Source organism: Protopterus annectens, chromosome 9.part0 (genome assembly GCF_019279795.1).
Source record: "Protopterus annectens isolate FY-2018-M chromosome 9.part0, PAN1.0, whole genome shotgun sequence".
NCBI classification, from domain to species: domain Eukaryota; kingdom Metazoa; phylum Chordata; order Ceratodontiformes; family Protopteridae; genus Protopterus; species Protopterus annectens.
Window position 1 is genome coordinate 505968680 of NC_056743.1, and position 19081 is coordinate 505987760.

The 19081-nt window shown below is 42.2% G+C and overlaps 1 protein-coding gene across 2 annotated transcripts in view; it reads right to left on the reverse strand.

Moving 5' to 3' along the window:
• LOC122811302 (pyridoxal phosphate binding protein) overlaps positions 1 to 19081 on the reverse strand; it is a 274466-nt gene that overhangs the window by 165444 nt on the left and 89941 nt on the right. For both annotated transcript variants that reach the window (XM_044083062.1, XM_044083063.1), the window contains exon 5: positions 2093 to 2227. In XM_044083062.1, coding sequence (XP_043938997.1) covers positions 2093 to 2227 — 135 coding nt within the window. The remainder of the gene's footprint in view (positions 1 to 2092; positions 2228 to 19081) is intronic.

Genomic DNA, 19081 nt, shown 5'->3' on the forward strand with positions numbered 1-19081 from the left:
TCAATACTTCTCTCATGTTATAGTGTGCTTATGAGTTCAGTACCTTATGCTGAGTTCCTAAGGTACTTGAAGGCTCGTTCAGATAAAATTCCAGATAGTGATTCAATAGTTGGTGGGAAGAATAGAGGCCAGGGGTTACTAGATGAATCTGACCTATCACAAAGCAGAGTTAAAGTCCACTGTAGAAATGTTGGAGCAAAAGTACTACCACCATCAAAAGAGATGTGATGGCAGAAGGTACATTTTATTACATAAAATGCCACAACTACTGAGAAGGTGTCTATGACAGTGACGAAGTGCTGACATATACCTCAAAATGAAGGTTTTATCCCAGTACTTTACAGGTATGCCAATATCATTTACAGGAACTTATCAGTCCTTACATACAACTGGCACAAGCTGCTATGCATGGCTCTGATATCGAAAACTAGGCCCCTAACATGGAACACTGCCCTGAAAGGACACTCGTGTTTAGAGACAGATGATTCATGGGTCTATTACCTTAATGGACAAAGGTATGTGAACTTTAACTGACACACATCCCACATTGCGTATGACTGCACTATCAGATATTGCACAAGACGGTCAAGAAAGTGACAGTACATATTACTGAATTCCTGCAGAACATTTGAAATGGCTCATTTGTTAACCCTGTTGCCGAACATTTCAGTTTGAATCATAATGGTGACAAGAGTGCATTGGTTATTTGTTGAAACAAAAGCCAGCATCTGGTAACCCTATGCATAGATGCTTGGAAACAAGCAACCTCTTACTGAAGGAGAGCAAATGGAAAAAAAAAAAAGTACAGTATGCTGTTTAAGGGACAATATGGCCGTTTTCTTTTCACAAGACAGGCACACATACCATGGGTTTGGAGTAAAACATTTTGCTGGAGTTGCCATCCCTCCAATCCATTAAAGATACTAAACATATTTATAATAAATAATTTTATGAAATGTTTTAGTACATTTGTAACAACTAGTGCTTCGAACAGTAGTATATACCAGTGAGCTTGCATCTTAAACTCTAATTGATGAATTTTACTAATGAATACTAATGAATTTTAATTATTTAAATCTCTAATTGATTGTTAATTATGCCAGAGTTTACTTATACCTGCATTAGGATATCATAGGTTGTATTTTGTCTGAAGAAGTTGGAGTCTGTGCTCCGACGAAAAGTGTATGTAACTGAGCGCACTTAGTTCGAATAAATTATTCTTATCCAGATCGAGTGGACTGAGTGGATTACTAGTATCGGATCTATTTGTGTTTTGAACCAGTTTGTCTTTTATCGCTTAGTTCGACTATCTTTCAAACTGCCATAGCAGTTTCCATCATTAAGATGGGACTGAGCAATTCCACAAGCACTGTCACTATAGTAGCCTAAACTGGAACCATTAAAGGTAATGGTGAAGAAGCACTGGTTTGCACCTCTGCTCTCTCTCCACTTTGTGGGATATATTTTTTCTTCTTAGATTTAGCCTACTCCCTTTTGGAAGGCTGCATCTTCCATGTATGCTATTTTTTTTATCCAAAATATCAGTATTCTAACTTGAAGCTTCTAGACGATCTAATGGCATAGGTGAACAGCCTATGGTAATGAACTATACTGCAGTCAAGAAAATAAGGCAAACCATGTGCAAGTCACAGTCTGTAAAGTGACTTGCTCAGGGTTACTTTTCATTCTTGCCAGGGCAGCCACTATTAAATGAGGGAACAATCAGGCAACTCAGCAGCTAAGTGGCAAAATAAATAAACCATCAGTCTATCCCATTACAGGAGAAGTTGAAAGACCAAGCTGCAGGAAAGGGCTGGAAGACTACCCATGATGCAACATGGCTGTGAGGTGACTCAAGATGAATGATTACTGAAACAGTCATTAGCCAATTTTGGAGCAGTTAGGTGTTGCTCCTTGCTGAACAACTCATTACACAAGGTTTTCAGATTCCAGAAAAGATCAAATTAATTTCTGTTAAACCTACTAAGACAGCAAATGTGATATTAAGTGCAGGTCATTAGCAGGCCTACATGGTTACAAATTGCAACAAATAAATAAATGCCATGCAGTACGAAGAAAAAAAATCACTTACTAACTTCTGCACTGGTATTAACTTGAACCATAACATTTAGCTTCTGTGAGGTTCCTTTCTTTTGCCAACAGTTGTTTACTCGATCTGCTAATTTAATAGAATGTATTGTTTCTACCATGAATAAATTAGGAGCAGCTGTTAATGAAGGTAAGCAAGAGAAAAAGATTAATTACTATACATAGAAAATTAACTTTCATATCATATTCCCCAATAAATAATATGGTCCATATATTTTGTCTACAGCTAAATTAAACATATTTAAAATAAATGTTAAACATTCAATTTCATCTAAAAAATAATTAACACTTTTTGCCAAAATCATGACATTGAAATCTTAGATGTCCTTATGTCAGATGCTGACTTCCATAACTTTAGATCTTTATAATCCATGTCCATCTGCTTCATCACTGTAGGACTGGATTCTGCAGGTGGTAGTGAACTTGTCATCTACTTTTCCAAAAGCCTGACCTCCTCACCTTTCTCCCTTAATACCCCTCAGTTTCTATTCATTAAAGATATCTTTTGCCTAAGCCTAACAATATGCCATGAAGCTGAAATCCCTATCTACAGATGACCACATCCAGAAGGCCTCAGGATGAGGTCTACAAAGCCGGCTATAGGTATTAGATGACCATTTGTAACAGGGGGTTGTTGCAGTTTATCTTACTTGATCTAAGCTGTTCCATTACAACACTGTACGACAGAGTCAACAGCAATGCATCTTGGATGGTATCATAACAGAATACATCCAGATTATAATGTCTTGCATGTGAAGCATATTTTTCAGTAGTAAAAATATCTACTGATGAATTCCTAAGAAGGCCAAGGACATAACCAGAGACCTAGTCGAGTGAGCAATAGGCTTACCTAGAATGGGCTTGGACTGGAAACACAGTGGAAAGAAATATAATCTGAAAGCCACCAGGACAGCCCAATTTTAGTAAATGTTCTTCCCTCAAGTTCTTACAGGCAAACAAATTAAAAAAAAAAAACTAGTCATGTTTTGGAACACCTATTTCTGTGCAGGTGAATCTTGGCTGCCTATGAACAGCAATATAATGCAACTTATATTCACCTTTTGTTTGTTCAGGAAAAAGGCTGGACTGATGAAGACTGAGCTCTAGCACTACTGTCGGCATGAAGGCTGGACTGGCTCATCAGGCACTTTGTCTTTATGAAAGGACTTGAATGCAAGTGGAAGTTGAGAATAGCTGTGAAGTGCCCCCACCCAATAGCTGAATAACTCAGTTTCTGAATATTGACCAAAAAATAATGGCTCAAAGAGACAGGAGCCGTACAGGGCACAAGCCCCTCTTTCCATAAACATGACCAGCTTTCAGATTATATGTCTAACTGATGTGTTTCCAGTCTAAGCCCATTCCAGGTAAGCCTAGACCTCACACAGCTATGTTCTTAGCCTTCTTTAATTTATTTATTTATTGACCGGGAAAGTCCACTGGGCAGGAACCCATTTTCAGTGGAAGCCCAGGGAGAAAAGCTCCACAGTTATAAAATGTATCCAGTTATTAATATACAAAACAAACAGTACAGAAATAGTACAAAAGCTCCACTGTTACAAGATATTAGACAGTTATTAATATACAAGAGAACCCGAGACAGAAACAGTGCAAAGACTGAGATATGCAAAGGGGTACTAACATATAAACATTCTAATTACAGACAAAAATGTATTTACATTAATTCCATCCATATGAGAGTAATCAGTGACCCTAGTATATTTTAATACATATTATAAAATAGTGAATTCAGAGGAGTGTGTTACAAGTAAATTATGTTTTCGCTGCTGAAATATGGGCTTCACTGCATCTTAGCTAACAAATACTGAAACAATACTAAATTAATGAAATTAATTATACTTTGATTTAGGAATGGGGCCCATTCCAGTCATGCTATTAGAAACCCAAAACCTTTTGAGAAATTAAACCAATGTGTTGCGAGAGGAAAACATTTCAAGTTTACTGTCCAATCCCAGATCATCAAACGGGGATATGACATGGTTCCCATTTGTTTAGTGATATACCACAATACTGACATATTGTCAATGTGTACTGCAGTGGCACCAAGGGGAAAGTGGTAGTGAAAGGCCTTAAACACCGACAACTGATTCACTATGTTCACATACACTCTGGGCTCTTGCAGAGTCCAAGCTCTTCTGGCGGTCAACCCTACGCAATGCTCCACCCCCGCTCCAAGGTAAAAGCATCTGCAGTGACGAAGTAATGTAGGATGACAGGACCTCCTCTGTCCAGGTTCATCTGTCACAACCACCACTGCAAATAATGTTGACAGGTTTCAGATTATCGAATGGTTTGATCCACTGGGTTTGCCAGCTGAAACAAAGCTCTGAAAGGTCCACTGCAACACTTGTATGGGAACCTTGCAAATGGTACTAAATATATTCTGGTTGCTGTAAGCCTTACTGCCTTGAAATGAAGGCTGCTGTTAGCAAATGGTGGAGGTGAATAAAACATCATAACAGTTATTTTTGCTAGAACTCAAGCCAGGGATTTGCATTCATTTCTTTTAAACTACAAATGAGATCTGCAGTGAGAAGGAAATAGGTGCACTACTGGTAACAGTAGAGGAGCTTGAGTTTTAGTAAAAGCTAGTGATGCAGAGTACATTGCTGCTTATGACCAGACCTACAGAGTTGAAGTGGACAGACTGGATTGTATAATATTCCCCGTTTTCCACAGCAGCCTAAATCCAAGCATAAGTACACTAAAATGATACTTTGGTAAAATGCAGGTACTACTTTTCTTTCGCAACAATAAGTGGACTGATCTTAGACAATTCCTCCAAGACATATCATAAACAGCATCTCCTGGTGAAAATTAGTCATACATACAAGTCAGAAAAGCATAAAAAGACAGACTGAAGAAGGTACAGTTGTGTACACTTACCATAAATGTAGATGTTAGAGTGTATTCACTGTTGCAGTCCTTACAAAACAGGTTATCCTGCTCCCAAGTAGCCCACAGTCGGCCAGAATACCAAAGTCTTTGGTATACTACATTGGCTGCCTTCAGTTTAGGTCTGACGTCAGGATGTCAAGTACAAAAGAAGGCAGCCGACGCAATTTCCTCAGTTTTTCTTACCTTAACCTTCAGGAGCCCCCAAAAAAAATTTAGACCAGGAAAAGAAAATCCAGTCTGTGCCAAAGGAAAAAAAGGGGGGGGGGCAGGACTGCAACAGTAAATACACTCGAACATCTACATTTATGGTAAGTGTACACAACTGTACTATGTTCATAGTGTTTCACTATTGCAGTCCTTACAAAATGGGTTGATTCCCAAAGCCCATGAAAAAAACAAAAGGGAACACCCAACTGTTTAAGGGTTGGCAAGGATGCCCTGCAACACTAGTGGCAAAACCAGCCCTGGACTTAGAAAACAAGGGTAAATTGTAATGTTTAGTGAAAGTGTTAACAGAAGTCCATGTAGCTGCTTCCAGTATGTCCCTAGTAGGTATACCTCTTAAGAAAGCTGCTGAGGTAGAGGCTGCCCTAGTAGAATGGGTCCTAATACTCTGTGGAGGAACCTTGCCTTGCTGTAAATAACAAAAGTGAATACAATGAGCAATCCACTTAGAAATGGTCTCTTTTGAAATAGTTTTGCCCCGAGCTCCAGGAGCAAAACTGACCCAACTGATCAGATTTAGTCCTGTTCAGGAAAAATCTTAGCTGTCTTTGCACATCCAGAGAATGCAGATACCTTTCCCCTTCATTCTGAGGATTAGAAAAGAAGGTAGACAGGTGGATAAACTGGTTAAGAGACAGGCTAGAAACCACCTTAGGCACGAAGAAGGGATTAGTTCGAAGAGAAACCCGATCCACATGAAGATGATAAAAGGCTCTACTGCCATTAAGGCCTGCAGCTCAAACTTTTCTAGCTAAAGTAATAGCCAAAAGAAAGGCGGTATTCCAGGAGAGAAACTTCAGGCCTGCTGACGCAGCTGGTTCAAAAGGAGGCAGCGTAAGTTTATCAAGTACAAAATTGAGATCCCAAGCAGGAGTAGGTATGCCTTCTGGGAGGCTTTAAATTGCTAGCTCCCCTGAGGAACTGTTTCATCAAGGGATGAGAGAAAATGGGATGCTCAAAGTAACAATGAGCAGCCAAGCTCCTCGTGGTGTCCTGCAGAGTACTACAAGCAGCAGAGTGGAAAAAGAGTGACTTTCAACAGATTTAAATATATTTTTCTCTGCATTTTCTTCTGCGACTTCTAGGCTCACCGAAATGCAAATTCTAGCAACTCTGAGCTTTAAAAACTCCTTGCTGCATACTAAAAACTTTTTGCTGTTAGCACTTCATAAGTCGTTTAAAGTTTTTTTTTTGTGCTGTTTAACTGTTGTAGGCTACACACTAAAGTACGCTAGCCTGATATAAGCATTTAAAGTGTTTTTGTGAATTTTCTTTGAATCTCTGCCAAAAAAGAAAAAAAAAACAAAAAAAAATATTCTTGTTTCCCACCTTTTCTAAGCTAGTCTAGTTTTCAGATTTTGCTGAATTCAGGACTGTGGTACAAGTTCCTGTATTACCCATATCCTTACTTGGATAGGAGGAATTTCTCTGTTCACCAGTGAGAATGGGGAGCTTTGAGCAGCCTATCTGTCCCTGGAGGAGTGGTCACAGCCCAGCAACTTGTTGTTTATTGGCCGTTTTGGGCTAATTCCTATCTCTTTCATCTCCCTGCCTTAAAACCAGCATTTGTGCAGTTTTGTGCACTGCCGGATAGCTAGGGTTAAACTATTCCAGGCTCCACGAAGTCTGCTCTTCAATTATTCCCTTAGAACTAGTCAAACTCTCAAACTAAGCACTCAAACTTCTCTTTTACAGCCCAGCACTTGTTCCAAGCTCTCAGTAAGCACTAATAAATGCTAACACAACATGCTGCCCATATCGTTCCAACTGGAAAATCAATAAACAGTTCAGTTATCCATACAGGCATGTCCAAAGGGCAGTTTCAGGTATACTCTCCAGTCCAGCTGGTGAATCTGGGAATCTTGAGGCAATGTTACAATTGCCTCATGTACACGGACAACCCTCTCCTCCTTCCAACAAACACAAATGTATGTGAGAAATGCAACTACACAACCAAACTGGATGCCAAGCTCTCTCAAACCAAGGCTGGAATAGCCAGTCAGGAGGAGAAGGGAAACACTTGCACCACATTTCCAGTCTCACATAAAACAGTCTTACATGCACCAGCAAACACACAAATACTCAAAAACATACTTGGAGGCTCTAAATAAAAATCTGCCTAAGCAGCAGAGACCTCCAAAACAGACATCCAAGCAACCTCCACCCTCAAACAAAAACCTTGCATCACATACTTCATAAAGCTAGTGTGCCAAGCAACCACAGCCCATAAGGCACAACAACACACCCAATACACTAGTAATAGGTGATTCCTTGGTCAGGCACACTGACGTCCCACTCACTAGACTGAACAAGGTGAAAGTTACTGTGAGCTGCCTGTCTGGAGCCAGGATCCGCCACATAACACAAGCACTCAGGTCGCTCCAAAACAAGTACAAATATGACTCTGTCATTGTACATGTTGGTGTGAATGACCTGAGACGTACCTCCCTGGACTACATGAAAAGAGACAGAGGAGCTCTCTGATCATGTAGCCCAGGCCAGTATGATCCTGACCCTGAGTAGCATCTTGCCCTCACCAAGAATGATGCCACATTACGAGGAAAAAATGATCAGTTTTAACAATTAGCTAAGCTATTGGTGTCATTCAAAGGGGATCCAGTGTCTGTCAGCCTGGGATGACATGGTCAACAAGCCATGCTGCTTCGCCAGAGATGGCTTGCACCTGTCGCCCTTAGGCTTTCAAATACTGGCCAAGGCTCTTGCCACCCCCATAGTGCCTTTTTTAGGCAAGGCCCAAAAGACAAACCCACCTCCATAAACAACACAAGAAACCAAAAACTGAGGGTAATGCTACTCAATGCCAGAAGTCTAAACCTCAAAATGCATGCACTCGAGGCACTCTTTAGCATGGAGCAAATTGATATCTGTGCAGTAACAGAAACCTGGTTCAAAGCTCCAGAGAGCACCCCAGCACTACCAGGTTACAACTCATATCATAACATTCGGCCCCAGAACCCAGACCAAAATACAAAGGGGGGGGGGGTGTATCCATTTTCATAAAGGATGCCCACACTTCCATGTTAGTAGCACAGAACGAGGCCTTGGAGACCATCCATGTGCAACTAACAGTGGGCAAAGCTGCTTTTCAGATCGTAGTCTGCTACATATCACCTACCTTGTCTCAGGATCCCCACTTAGCATTCCTGAGAACACTGGAAAATATAAAGGTCCTACCAAAACCATGATATTGGGAGATTTCAACTACCCAAACACTGACTGGGAAAATGACTCTAGTACAAACTCCTTTGCCCAACGCTTTCTAGAGTTTATAAACTCTAACCCCCTGGAACAGCTGGTCACCGCGCCCTTTAGAGGTGACAACATAATAGACTTGATCATCACCAACATGGGGGATCAGTGTTCCACACCAGAGGTAAACCCCTCGCTGGTGAGATCAGATCATAAACTAATCACACTGGACATCCACATCCAGACCCCACCCCCAGTCAAGGAAACCACTGTGAAAAACTTTTCAAAAGCAAACTTCACACTTCTCAAGACAGAGATGGAAAGTTTCAAAGCTCCCTTGCTAAAAGATAATGCTACTCAAACCGCAGAATCCTTTACAAGTGCATTCTATGAGCATCTACAGGGATGCATGGATCGAACCATCCCAAGTAAAACCAAGACTCACTCCTCCAAAAAGAGGAAACCAGTCTGGTGGTCCCTGGCCATAAATAAGCTATACAACAGAAGGAGAAATACAACAGAAGGAGAAAGCTACTACACAAAAGAGCAAAATCCTAAAAAGGAAAGGCATCACTGATCAATATTAGCAAGAAATTATGATCCCTCATAAAATCATCCAAGGCCAATTTTGAAATAAAAATTGCCAAAGACTCTAAAGATGATCACAAAGCCTTCTTTAGCTATGTCAAAAATTTAGGTGCCAACTCTCAGATATGCTCTGAGCTAGTGCAAAATGGCAAAAAAAAATTAACTGAACCAACTGACATTGCCAACATCCTGGCTGACAAGTTCAGTGCAAACTTCACCCCCCCCCACCCCCAAAAGAGCCCATGTCCATCCCAGAAGAATGCAGAGCCCCAGACATCATGGACATGCAGGTAAAAACAGCCCTCTCCAAAGCTAAGAACACAGCACCAATGGGACAGGATGGTGTCCCAGGCTGCATTTTACATGAGCTCCAAAAGGAACTAAACCCTCACCTAAATTCACTATTCAGTCTCAGCATTACCACAGGCTATGTACCCAACAAATGGCGTACAGCAACACCACAAAGGTGGTGCCACAACAGAACCTGGGAACTATCACCCTATAAGCCTGACTAGCCTGGTCTGCAAAGCTATGGAACGAATCATCATGGAACTCATAAACAGACATTGGGAACCTCCAGACACTGGACCCTACCCAATTTGGCTTTGTTAAAGGCAGATCCTGCCTCCTAAACCTAGTTGACTTCTTTGAAACAGTTACCACGGCCATAGATAAAGGGAAGGTAGTCCACAACCTACCTGGACCTCGCTAAGGCCTTCGACACCATTCCCCACTCTGGCATCATAGACAAGCTTATCAGCTTAAACATTAACCCCTATGTCACAAGATGGGTGGCCAACTGGCTCACGGATAGAACACACATGGTCAGAGTTGCGGGCGCCATGTCCGACTCTAAACCAGTTACAAGTGGCATCCCACAGGGCTTGGTCCTGGGACCCCTCCTGTTCAGTATATACTTCTCTGAGGTACAGGTAAGCACGGGAGGACTATAGCTGACCAAGTTCTCAGATGACTGCAAACTGGGGGCCATAATCAACTCTCCGGCTGACACAGACATCCTCCAGAAGGGTTTTACAGAGACAGATACCTGGTGTCAGAGCCATGGCCTCAAGCTGAATGCCAAAAAATGCATAGTCATCCCCTTTAGAAAAAACAAAGTGCCCACGAATTACCACATAGGTGGTAATACACTAGGTACAGAAAATGTAATTAGGGACCTGGGGAGCCAGGTAGATAGCAACCTCTCCTTTGATAATCACATTGCAAAAGTGGTTAGAAATTCTTTCTATGTAGCCCACCTAATCAGGAAAGGGTTCACCTCTAGATCAAGAGAGATCATTGTGCCCCTCTACTCATCACTCATTAGGCCCATAACAGAGTACAATGCCCCATTTGCTATGTACCTTACTCAACACCTGCAACAGCTGGAAAGACCACAGAAGTACCTCACCAAGAGAATCATGGGCCTCAAAGAGTTGCCCTATGCAGCTCGACTAAAGAAACTCAACTATAATCGGTTGCTTACCGCCTGCTCAGAGGTGATCTCTGCCTGACGTATAAGGCCATGTCCAACCCGGAATTAATGGACATGCTCCACCTCAAGAAAACCAAATCTCTTAGAGCCACACGCTCTAGTGAATTACACCTCAGCACAATAAACAAGACATGCTGGAGGGATAGATTCCTGTCCCAGAGACTTCCCTCGCTCTGGAATAAAATCCCAGTCTATATTAGGCAGAGCCCCTCACTGACTCTCTTCAAAAGGAATCTTGACGAGGGGATGGGAAATTGTAAATTTACCCCGGGGATCACTTCAGTGGCCCTGCTAGACAGAAGCCCAGGAAACTAATTTTAAAGGGAGACGAAAGCCAACACATTCTGGCTAGGCTTATAAATGCCCTTGGGCAGATAGCCTAGTACCTACCTATAAACCTATGAATAGCTGAATAATGGATTTTGATAATAGAAAAGGAAAGTCCGCCATTAAGCAAGCCTGCCAGATAGTCAAGAATGAGAGGAAGAGAAGGGTCTTCCCCTCTAGTCTGCGTCCAAATGGAGAATATTTTCCACTTATCTGCATAAGATTTCCTAGTGCTAGGCCTCCTGGCCTCACTAAGGACCTCAACCACTTGTTGGGAAAGGTTTAAATTATGAGCCAAGCTGCCAAATGCAGAGTCTGAAGATGAGGATGCAGAATTCTTCCCCCCCTCCTGAACTAAAAGATCTGGTATCAGGGGGAAGATGCTAAGGCCGAGACTGGGAGAGACTGCAAAGTAGTGGATACCAATGTTGTCTAGGCCTATGATGATGGCCTTTGGTTTTTCATCCCTTACCTTTAACAGGACTCTGGGAAGAGGAGGCAGAGGAGGAAATGCATAGATCGAGAGCTGTGTCCAAGAGAAGGACAGAGCATCCACTTTCCAAGCTTTGTTGTGATGATCCCTGGTGCAAAAGATTGGAAGAAGGTGGTTGACTTGAGATGAGAAGATAACCACCTGGGGAGTGCCCCAACGCTGAATGATGCAACAGAAGATGGTCCTGTTTAGTTGCCACTCATGAGGATCCAGGACCTGCCTGCTCAACTGGTCTGCAAGGTGTTGAGCCTTCCTGGAAGAAACTGAGCTATCAGATGAATGCCCATGGAAGCTGCTATGGACCATAGTATCATGCTTTGTCTGCACAGGGGGTAAGAGTGCGTCCCTCCCTGCTTGTTGATGTACCACATGACTGGGGTGTTGTCTGTCCTGACCAGAAGAGTACCAGGAGACAGAAGATGTTTGAAAGCTATTAAGGCCTGCTGGACTGCCATCAATTCCTTAAGATTTATGTGCAAATGAACCTGTTGAGAGTTCCAGTTCCCCTGAATTCATCTGCCCTCTAGATGTGCTCCCCAAGCGTAGTCCGAGGCATCTGTGGTGAGAGTCTGGCTGGCAGGAGGTGGACAGAAAGGCAGGCCTTTATTCTGTGCGCAGGCCGTCGCCCACCAAAGGAACTCAGTCTGCAGGCAGGGAATCAGAGGAACTATGAAGTCCAAATCCTAAGTGTGCTGACACCAAAGGCTTTTGAGGTACCACTGTATTTTTATCATATGCAGTCTGGCATATGGAATCATCAGAATACATGAAGCCATGAATCCCAGGGCTTGCAGGAATTTCCTTGCAGAGAGAGATGGGTCATGCTTGCCAAATTTTTGAAGTAATTCGAAAGATGCATTTGTTTCTCTTGAGGGAGGAATACCATCTGGGCGGCTGTGTTCAGGCTCGCTCCCAGGAATACAATCTCCCTGGTGGGTACCAATTTTGACTTCTTTTCATTGATGGTGTAACCCAAAGAGGTGAGAAGGTTCTTTACAAAGTCCAAATCCTTTAGAAGTTGCTCTGGAGAGTTTGCTTGAATAAGACAATCGTCCAAGTAAGAGTAAATTTTAATGTTTCTTTGCCTGCAAAAAGCAATGACTGGAGCCAGGCATTTGGTAAAAACTCTGGGAGCAGTAGATAAGCCAAAGGGCAGTGCAGAGAATTGGAAGTACCTGTTCCCATTCTGAAGCAAAGGAACTGCCTGCAGCTTTCCCTTATTAGGATGTGCAGATAAGCTTCTTTGAGATCCAAAGTCACCAGCCAGGAATCCTTGGCCAGCATTGTCAGCAACTGCTGAAGAGTGAGCATTCTGAATTTGGGAATAACCATAAATGTGTTTAAAATGGACAAATCCAGAATAGGGCACCAGGTGCCCCCTTTTTTGGGAACCAGGAAATGTCTTGAGTAGAAACCCTGGCCTATTTGTAGTGCAGGAACTGGCTTTATTGCTCCCAGGTTTAGTAAAGAAGAAACTTGTTTTTCTGCTTCTTCCTTTTGATTTGGGGGGATATCTGGGTATCCTTGGTGGACACGGAAAGTGTGAAAGGAGAACTTGTAGCCTTGGGATACTATTTTGAGCACCCATTTGTCATCTGTGATGGTGAACCAGACATTTGCAAACATGGCTAACCTTCCACCCCCAAAGGAAACCCTGGGCCCGCAGAGGCAGGCAAGGGAAGGCCAGAGTCATCGGGAATTTTTGATTTGGGAAGTTTGCTTAGAACTCCCCGATTTTGAAGAGGAAGCCTGCCAGTGCTTAGCCTTTTGAGGAGTGGAAGTCTGTCCCCTAGAAGACATGTAACCCCTAGACCTAGTGCAACTCTGTTAACTAGGGTCAGGAAAAGCCCAATTCTTAGAAGGGTAATGTCTACTAAAATGAGGAGGCTGAACTTGCAGAAAGTCCTTAACAGTTTGCATAGATTTGGCCTTATCCTCCAACTTTTTCAACACCTCTTCTGCTTTGCTACCAAAAAAATTGTCCTTGTGCAAAGGCACAACCACTAATTTAGATTTGACAGGTTCAGAAAGGGGCTGTTCTCTGAGCCAAGCATGTCTTCTAATGACAGAACCAGTGGCTGCTGCCCTGCAAGAAGCCTCCAAAGTGTCGAAACCACAATGTAAATAATGTTTAGTGACAAGGGTGGCAGAATTCAATAAATCATGAATGTCCTTACACTCCATCAGGGAAGGAACACCATCAATTTTAGCCTTAATAGCCTCCAAAGTATGCTGCTGATACTTAAGCATATGAAAAAGACAATTAACAGACCTAATAGCCAGGGTGGAAGTATAAACCTTTTTACCCCATCTATCCAAGGCTCTAGATTCCCTGTCAGAAGGAACAGGATTTTTAGCAACCGTGGCTTTAATACCATTAGGGCCCTGAGAAATGATCTCTGCATCAGCAGTAGGATTCTTGAAAAGGAACGGATGAGAATCAGGAACTCTATAGTACCGGTCAGGCTTTCTGGGAGCAGGAGGAACAGAATTAGAAGTCAAAGAATTCTCCATGAAAACATAACCAACAACTTCCAAAACTGGAGGGATAGCCAAAGGCTTATGCTGTGGCAAATCCAAGAATTCCCTAATCCCTTTCTTAGACTGAGGGTAGTCCTGACTTTCCCATTTGAAATGCTCTCTAAGAGTATTCAGAGCATCTCAAAAAGAAAAATCTTTTGGAGAGGAGGCAGAAGGGATGGAGTCTTCTGCATCAGAATCCTCAAAACCAGAAAAACGTGGAGAGTTTCCCTCTTCATCAGCTGAGTTGCTGGAAACTTCAGAGTCTGAGGCAGAGAAAGCTTCTGGGGACAATTCCTTAAACCTTTTAGGAGGAGGTGGCTGACAGCCCTCGACAAGGGTCAAGAGATCACTAGCCATTTTAACCATCTGAGCCTGAGGCATTTGAGGGGTGGCCGACACCTGCTTAGGAGTACATTTTTGGCTGGATGGCCTGCTAGAAGGCCGGAGGGACTCGGGAGGCCTAGCCACCACAGAAGTCTGAATTAAGGTCGACGATCTGGATCGGGTCTCCATGTGGAAAAAAAAGAGGTCTCAGAAGCCTGCGCCTGCTTAACAGCTCCGGATCCATCAGAGGTGGCAACTGGCAGAGAATCAGAAGACAAAGTGGATGATGTGGTATGGAGGACTCAGAAAAGGTCTCCGCAGATGCCTGCTGCTGAACATCTGCAGACTGCAGGGGCAAAGAAAGCACCTCACTGACTACTGCTGGGCCGACAAACAACCTAACAGGGACATAGTTGGCTAATTTGACCCTAAGCCTGTCGCGGTCCTTATCCTTGCGCTTCTTAGGAATATCTGAAGTCAGGAGACCAGAAGACACCATACCGGTGAACTTAGGCCAAAGTCAGAAATGCTTGAACAAGATTCTAGCTCTACGGCGTATGGTACGTGGGTTGAAAGAAGCACATATAACACAATTAGGGACGTCGTGCTCAAGGCCCAAACGACTAATACAATAGGAGTGAAAATCACAGTGCGGAATATGTTTTCCAGAGGCAAAACCGTTAACTTTCTCTGACATTCGTTAAAGCAAGAAAAGGGGGTCCCCAACGGGGTACTTATCTGAGGATGTCTTCAACTAAGCAGTTGGAATACAAAAAGAAGGTACTCTGCCGACCGGCACTCGTGCAAAATACTTCTGCTTCAGGCTCCGTGGCAAGAATGACCATGTGTCGGCTGCCTTCTTTTGTACCTGACGTCCTGACATCAGGCCTAAACCAAAGGCAGCAGATGTCAAATACCAAAGACTTTGGTATTTTGGCCGACTGTGGGCTACCGAGAGCCGGATAACCCATTTTGTAAGAACTGCAACAGTGAAACATGATGAACATCAGTATGATAAATGCATTCAAACATGGTTCATCTTATAAAATCTCATTTTACAGAGACTAAATTAGACAAAAACGACTAATGCAACTAGCACCAAATGAAAACTATTTAGGGGGGGGGGGCACCTGACTCCAACCCTCCGTAGGGGAGAAAGCCTTTAACCAGCAAAAATTTAAGACTGTAAAACCTCAGGGTAAGTTATAGAAATGTTCAGCTAGTGCCCCACTTAATGAGTTCAGCAGACAAGGTTTCCACTTAAAAACTTGCGCAGACAATTTAGGAAGAACATAAAAAAGAAAACTTGGTTTTAATATGTTTAAATTTATACTTAAATTTTAGGCATAAACGAGCAAATAAGTGAAGAAAAACAACTCTAATAAAAAACTCTAATAACCTTGTCTGGGCATGCAAAGCCAGGTTTCAAATTAGCATCAAGGCACAATTCTGAAAGGTTTTAAAATATGCAGACCCTCTGAAATTAATAGAAAAGTGACTCGGGATGACATTCGTAAATGCAAAATGCAAAGCTTCAGACTGCTGTAATGTTCAGTAGCAGAACATATGGTACACAACTGCAAACTACAGCTTGGCACATTTATCCAAACGAACACCATGCAGCATAGATGACAGCCTACATTGGTGAATATTATTCATATACAATGTAAGGCATGTGCCAATATATCAGAGAACACAACTGTCAGAGTAAAAACCATGAAGAAAGCACATACATAGTATAATACAGTGCAATATCATAGTTATTAACATATTAATCTCATTGTCCAGAGAGTCACCATGGCACTATTCTTGGGTCCAAGCTGTAAAAGAAAGCAATTTTGCATGAAATATCAACAGCACCATCACCAGGTAGCAAAACCAGAACCACTTCTTGATTGATGGCATCATCTTCCATCTTCTATAGGGCTTATTTCAAGGAACTTGCAACATGCTAGCATATCCCACTGCCTTTCAACAAAGTGTCAAGTGACCAGATTAAGGTTTAAGGGAAGGCAGGAACTGAGCAATTTATCTACTGCTGGTGTCAATGATAATTGTTAAAAGAAAAGGAAACATATAAGCAATGTAGGTAAATGAAAAATATTAATATGGTTTATTTTATTTTCTGTGTGCTTATGACCAAAGTGATAATTTAATAAAGGTGTTTTAAAAGAGTAATTACAACTGTTATCATTCAGATTAATGGAATTTTTCAGAGGCTTATTTGGAAATCTTATGGGAATACTCTGGGTCTCAGCCATCCATCACCTGATATCTCATGAAGAGTGCAGAACCAACTCTAAGACATTAATGGTGCCCTGAATGCCACTCACATCACTACACATGCTCCTGGCACAACTAACAATCTCCACAGGCACAGATATCACTGGTATTAAATTTTTCACTTGCAGATAAATTTAAGTACAAATTCACCCTAATCACCTCTCTCTGCTTGCCTCACATAACTAACTCATTCTTGAAACCGCCACAGAAGAGGTCTTAAATGTACTCTGTCATTAAAAATACTAGATCCTTAAGGCCAGAAAACATAGCTAGTTGTCTCCTGCTGAGTGTTACACACATCTTAACTGATCACCTCAAAAACACATTTAATCTCAATCTCTCTACTGCATACATACCTGAAGTTTGGAGAATGGCCACAGCTGTGCCCCTACCCAAGGGTGGCTCCATCAACAACCTTGGGAGCTGCAGTGAATCATAGCGGAGCTCATAAATAGCAGGTAGTAGACAAGCCCCAAGTAACTCAATACAGCCTTCTGGCTGACATCATGGCTATGAAGAAAAGAATCTTCTATGCTAAAAAATCTTAACTCCACAGACTCAACAGATTACATTGGGAAGAGTCAGCATCTCCAGTATGGCTCAAAAGAGATCCTCTATTCATCCCTGGGACTATCAGGACACATAAGAAACTGGTCTTAAGGAAAGCCAAACAAAATAGATCCTGCCCAGCATGAAAGTTAGATTAAGCAACCGTAGATACCTTACCTAACAAGCAATTTAGACTGAAGCAGAAACTTTCAACAAATACTGAAGAAACAAAACCTGGAGCTGAAAAGATATCCAGGCTTTGGTGCATAGCTCAGACTAAAAACATATCCACTTATCTCTGTGCATCTTCAGGGTAAAGAGTTTGAGAGGCTTTCACACTATTCATCACCCTTTTCAAGAAACTTTGATCCCAGTCAATGAAGTGCAGCAACCAAGCTGTTAACTTCAGAGCCTGAAGATTTGCAGGAGATTTGCCAAAATAATGTGAGAGAACAGCTCCCTTCAGTGTCAGTCTCAGAGAAGTTTACACTTGAATTTGTTCAAGAGGGTGAATGACAGATGTCTGGGCCAAAATGGGGTCACTAAAATTACACTGGCCTTGTGAAATCTGTCCTTCAGAATGGATTTAATCATTACAGGAAATAGAAGAAAAGCATACAGCAAACCCTGTAGCCAGTCATGGACTACTGCACCCCTGTTCTGTCAGCTGGGCAGAAAATTTTAAACATATGATAATGGCCCAAGAGGAAAACATATTACATAGTGAGAAGTCCCACTTCAGAACAATTTCTAGCCAGTGGTCAGACATACTGACAACCTGTTAGGGATCAATAACAATGGCTGAGACTATACATATACCAGTTGGCTACACCATCAATAGAAAATGCTGGGTTTTGACTATACAAGCCCACACTCACTTCTTTCAGACAAGTGGGTAGCACCTCGTACCTTAGCAACCGATCTGGTGACACCTTGCCGATAATGTTCAAATGGTTTTCCAGAACAGCCCAAGTATGAATGGACAGTCAGCAAGACTGCTCTTACCTTCAGGATGTTGTTGTGCAAAAATGACTCTTTTTGGCTCAATATCCTTCCACTGTGCATTTTTGGTGTTGGTTTTACATAGTTTGTGCCGTGTGCAATTTGTTTTCAACAATATATTATTCCACCTAACCATTGCACTGGCCTGCACTCTAGGGCAAAAGCATCTGTAGTGATGGTAGCAGATGGCTAGGAGATGAAGGATCTACCTTGAAGAAGACTGTCCAAATGAAGCCAACAAAGCAGACTGCCCTCATGCCCTAGAGGGTTGGACTCCTTTCTCAGAAATCCTGAAGTGCTGCATCCTGGCAGTGTCGTTTAGTGCAAGGTCTTCATATGCAGTCCAGTATAAAGTACTATAAACACCACTGCTGCTATCAGGTCTCAAGGTTTTAAATCAAGAACTCTAAGATATCAGGGAAGAAAGTGACTGCAGGCTCTTCTGTACCTTGTTGAGATGTAAAATAAACTTAAGCTATTATGCTACTGAGCAAAGGCCCAATGAGCAAGGTGTCAAAAGTGAGGAGGGGTTGAAACTTTACCAAACTGACAGTAATCTTCAGCTATGAGAACAGATGAAACAACAAGCCCTTCTGCTGAATAAGACTATCCTTTGTAGACAATGCCAGCAGACAGTCATGCAGGTAAGGCAACAGTCAAGAGGGAAATAAGCAAATGTCACTGCCATGCATTTGGTGAACACCCAAAGGGGGCGTGGTGACATCAAATGGTAGGTACTGGAAGAGACAGTAGTTGGTCTGTATTCCAAAGTGAAGAAACCACCTAAAAATTTTTTTTTTTTTAATTTTACACACACAAGCATCCATTAGGTAAAAAATTGCTCAACTAACCTCCTCTTGGTAGGACATGAAGGATGGGCCCACCCTTTGACCAAGCAGGAGGACTCATTTATGTCCAGACTAGATGCCAGTGTCAAAGTCTTGGATGTTTTTTTGAGGACTAAAAGGAATATATGATAAAATCCTGGTATGCTGCCCCATCTTGAAAGCTTTAGTTTAAAAAACTGGGTTTTT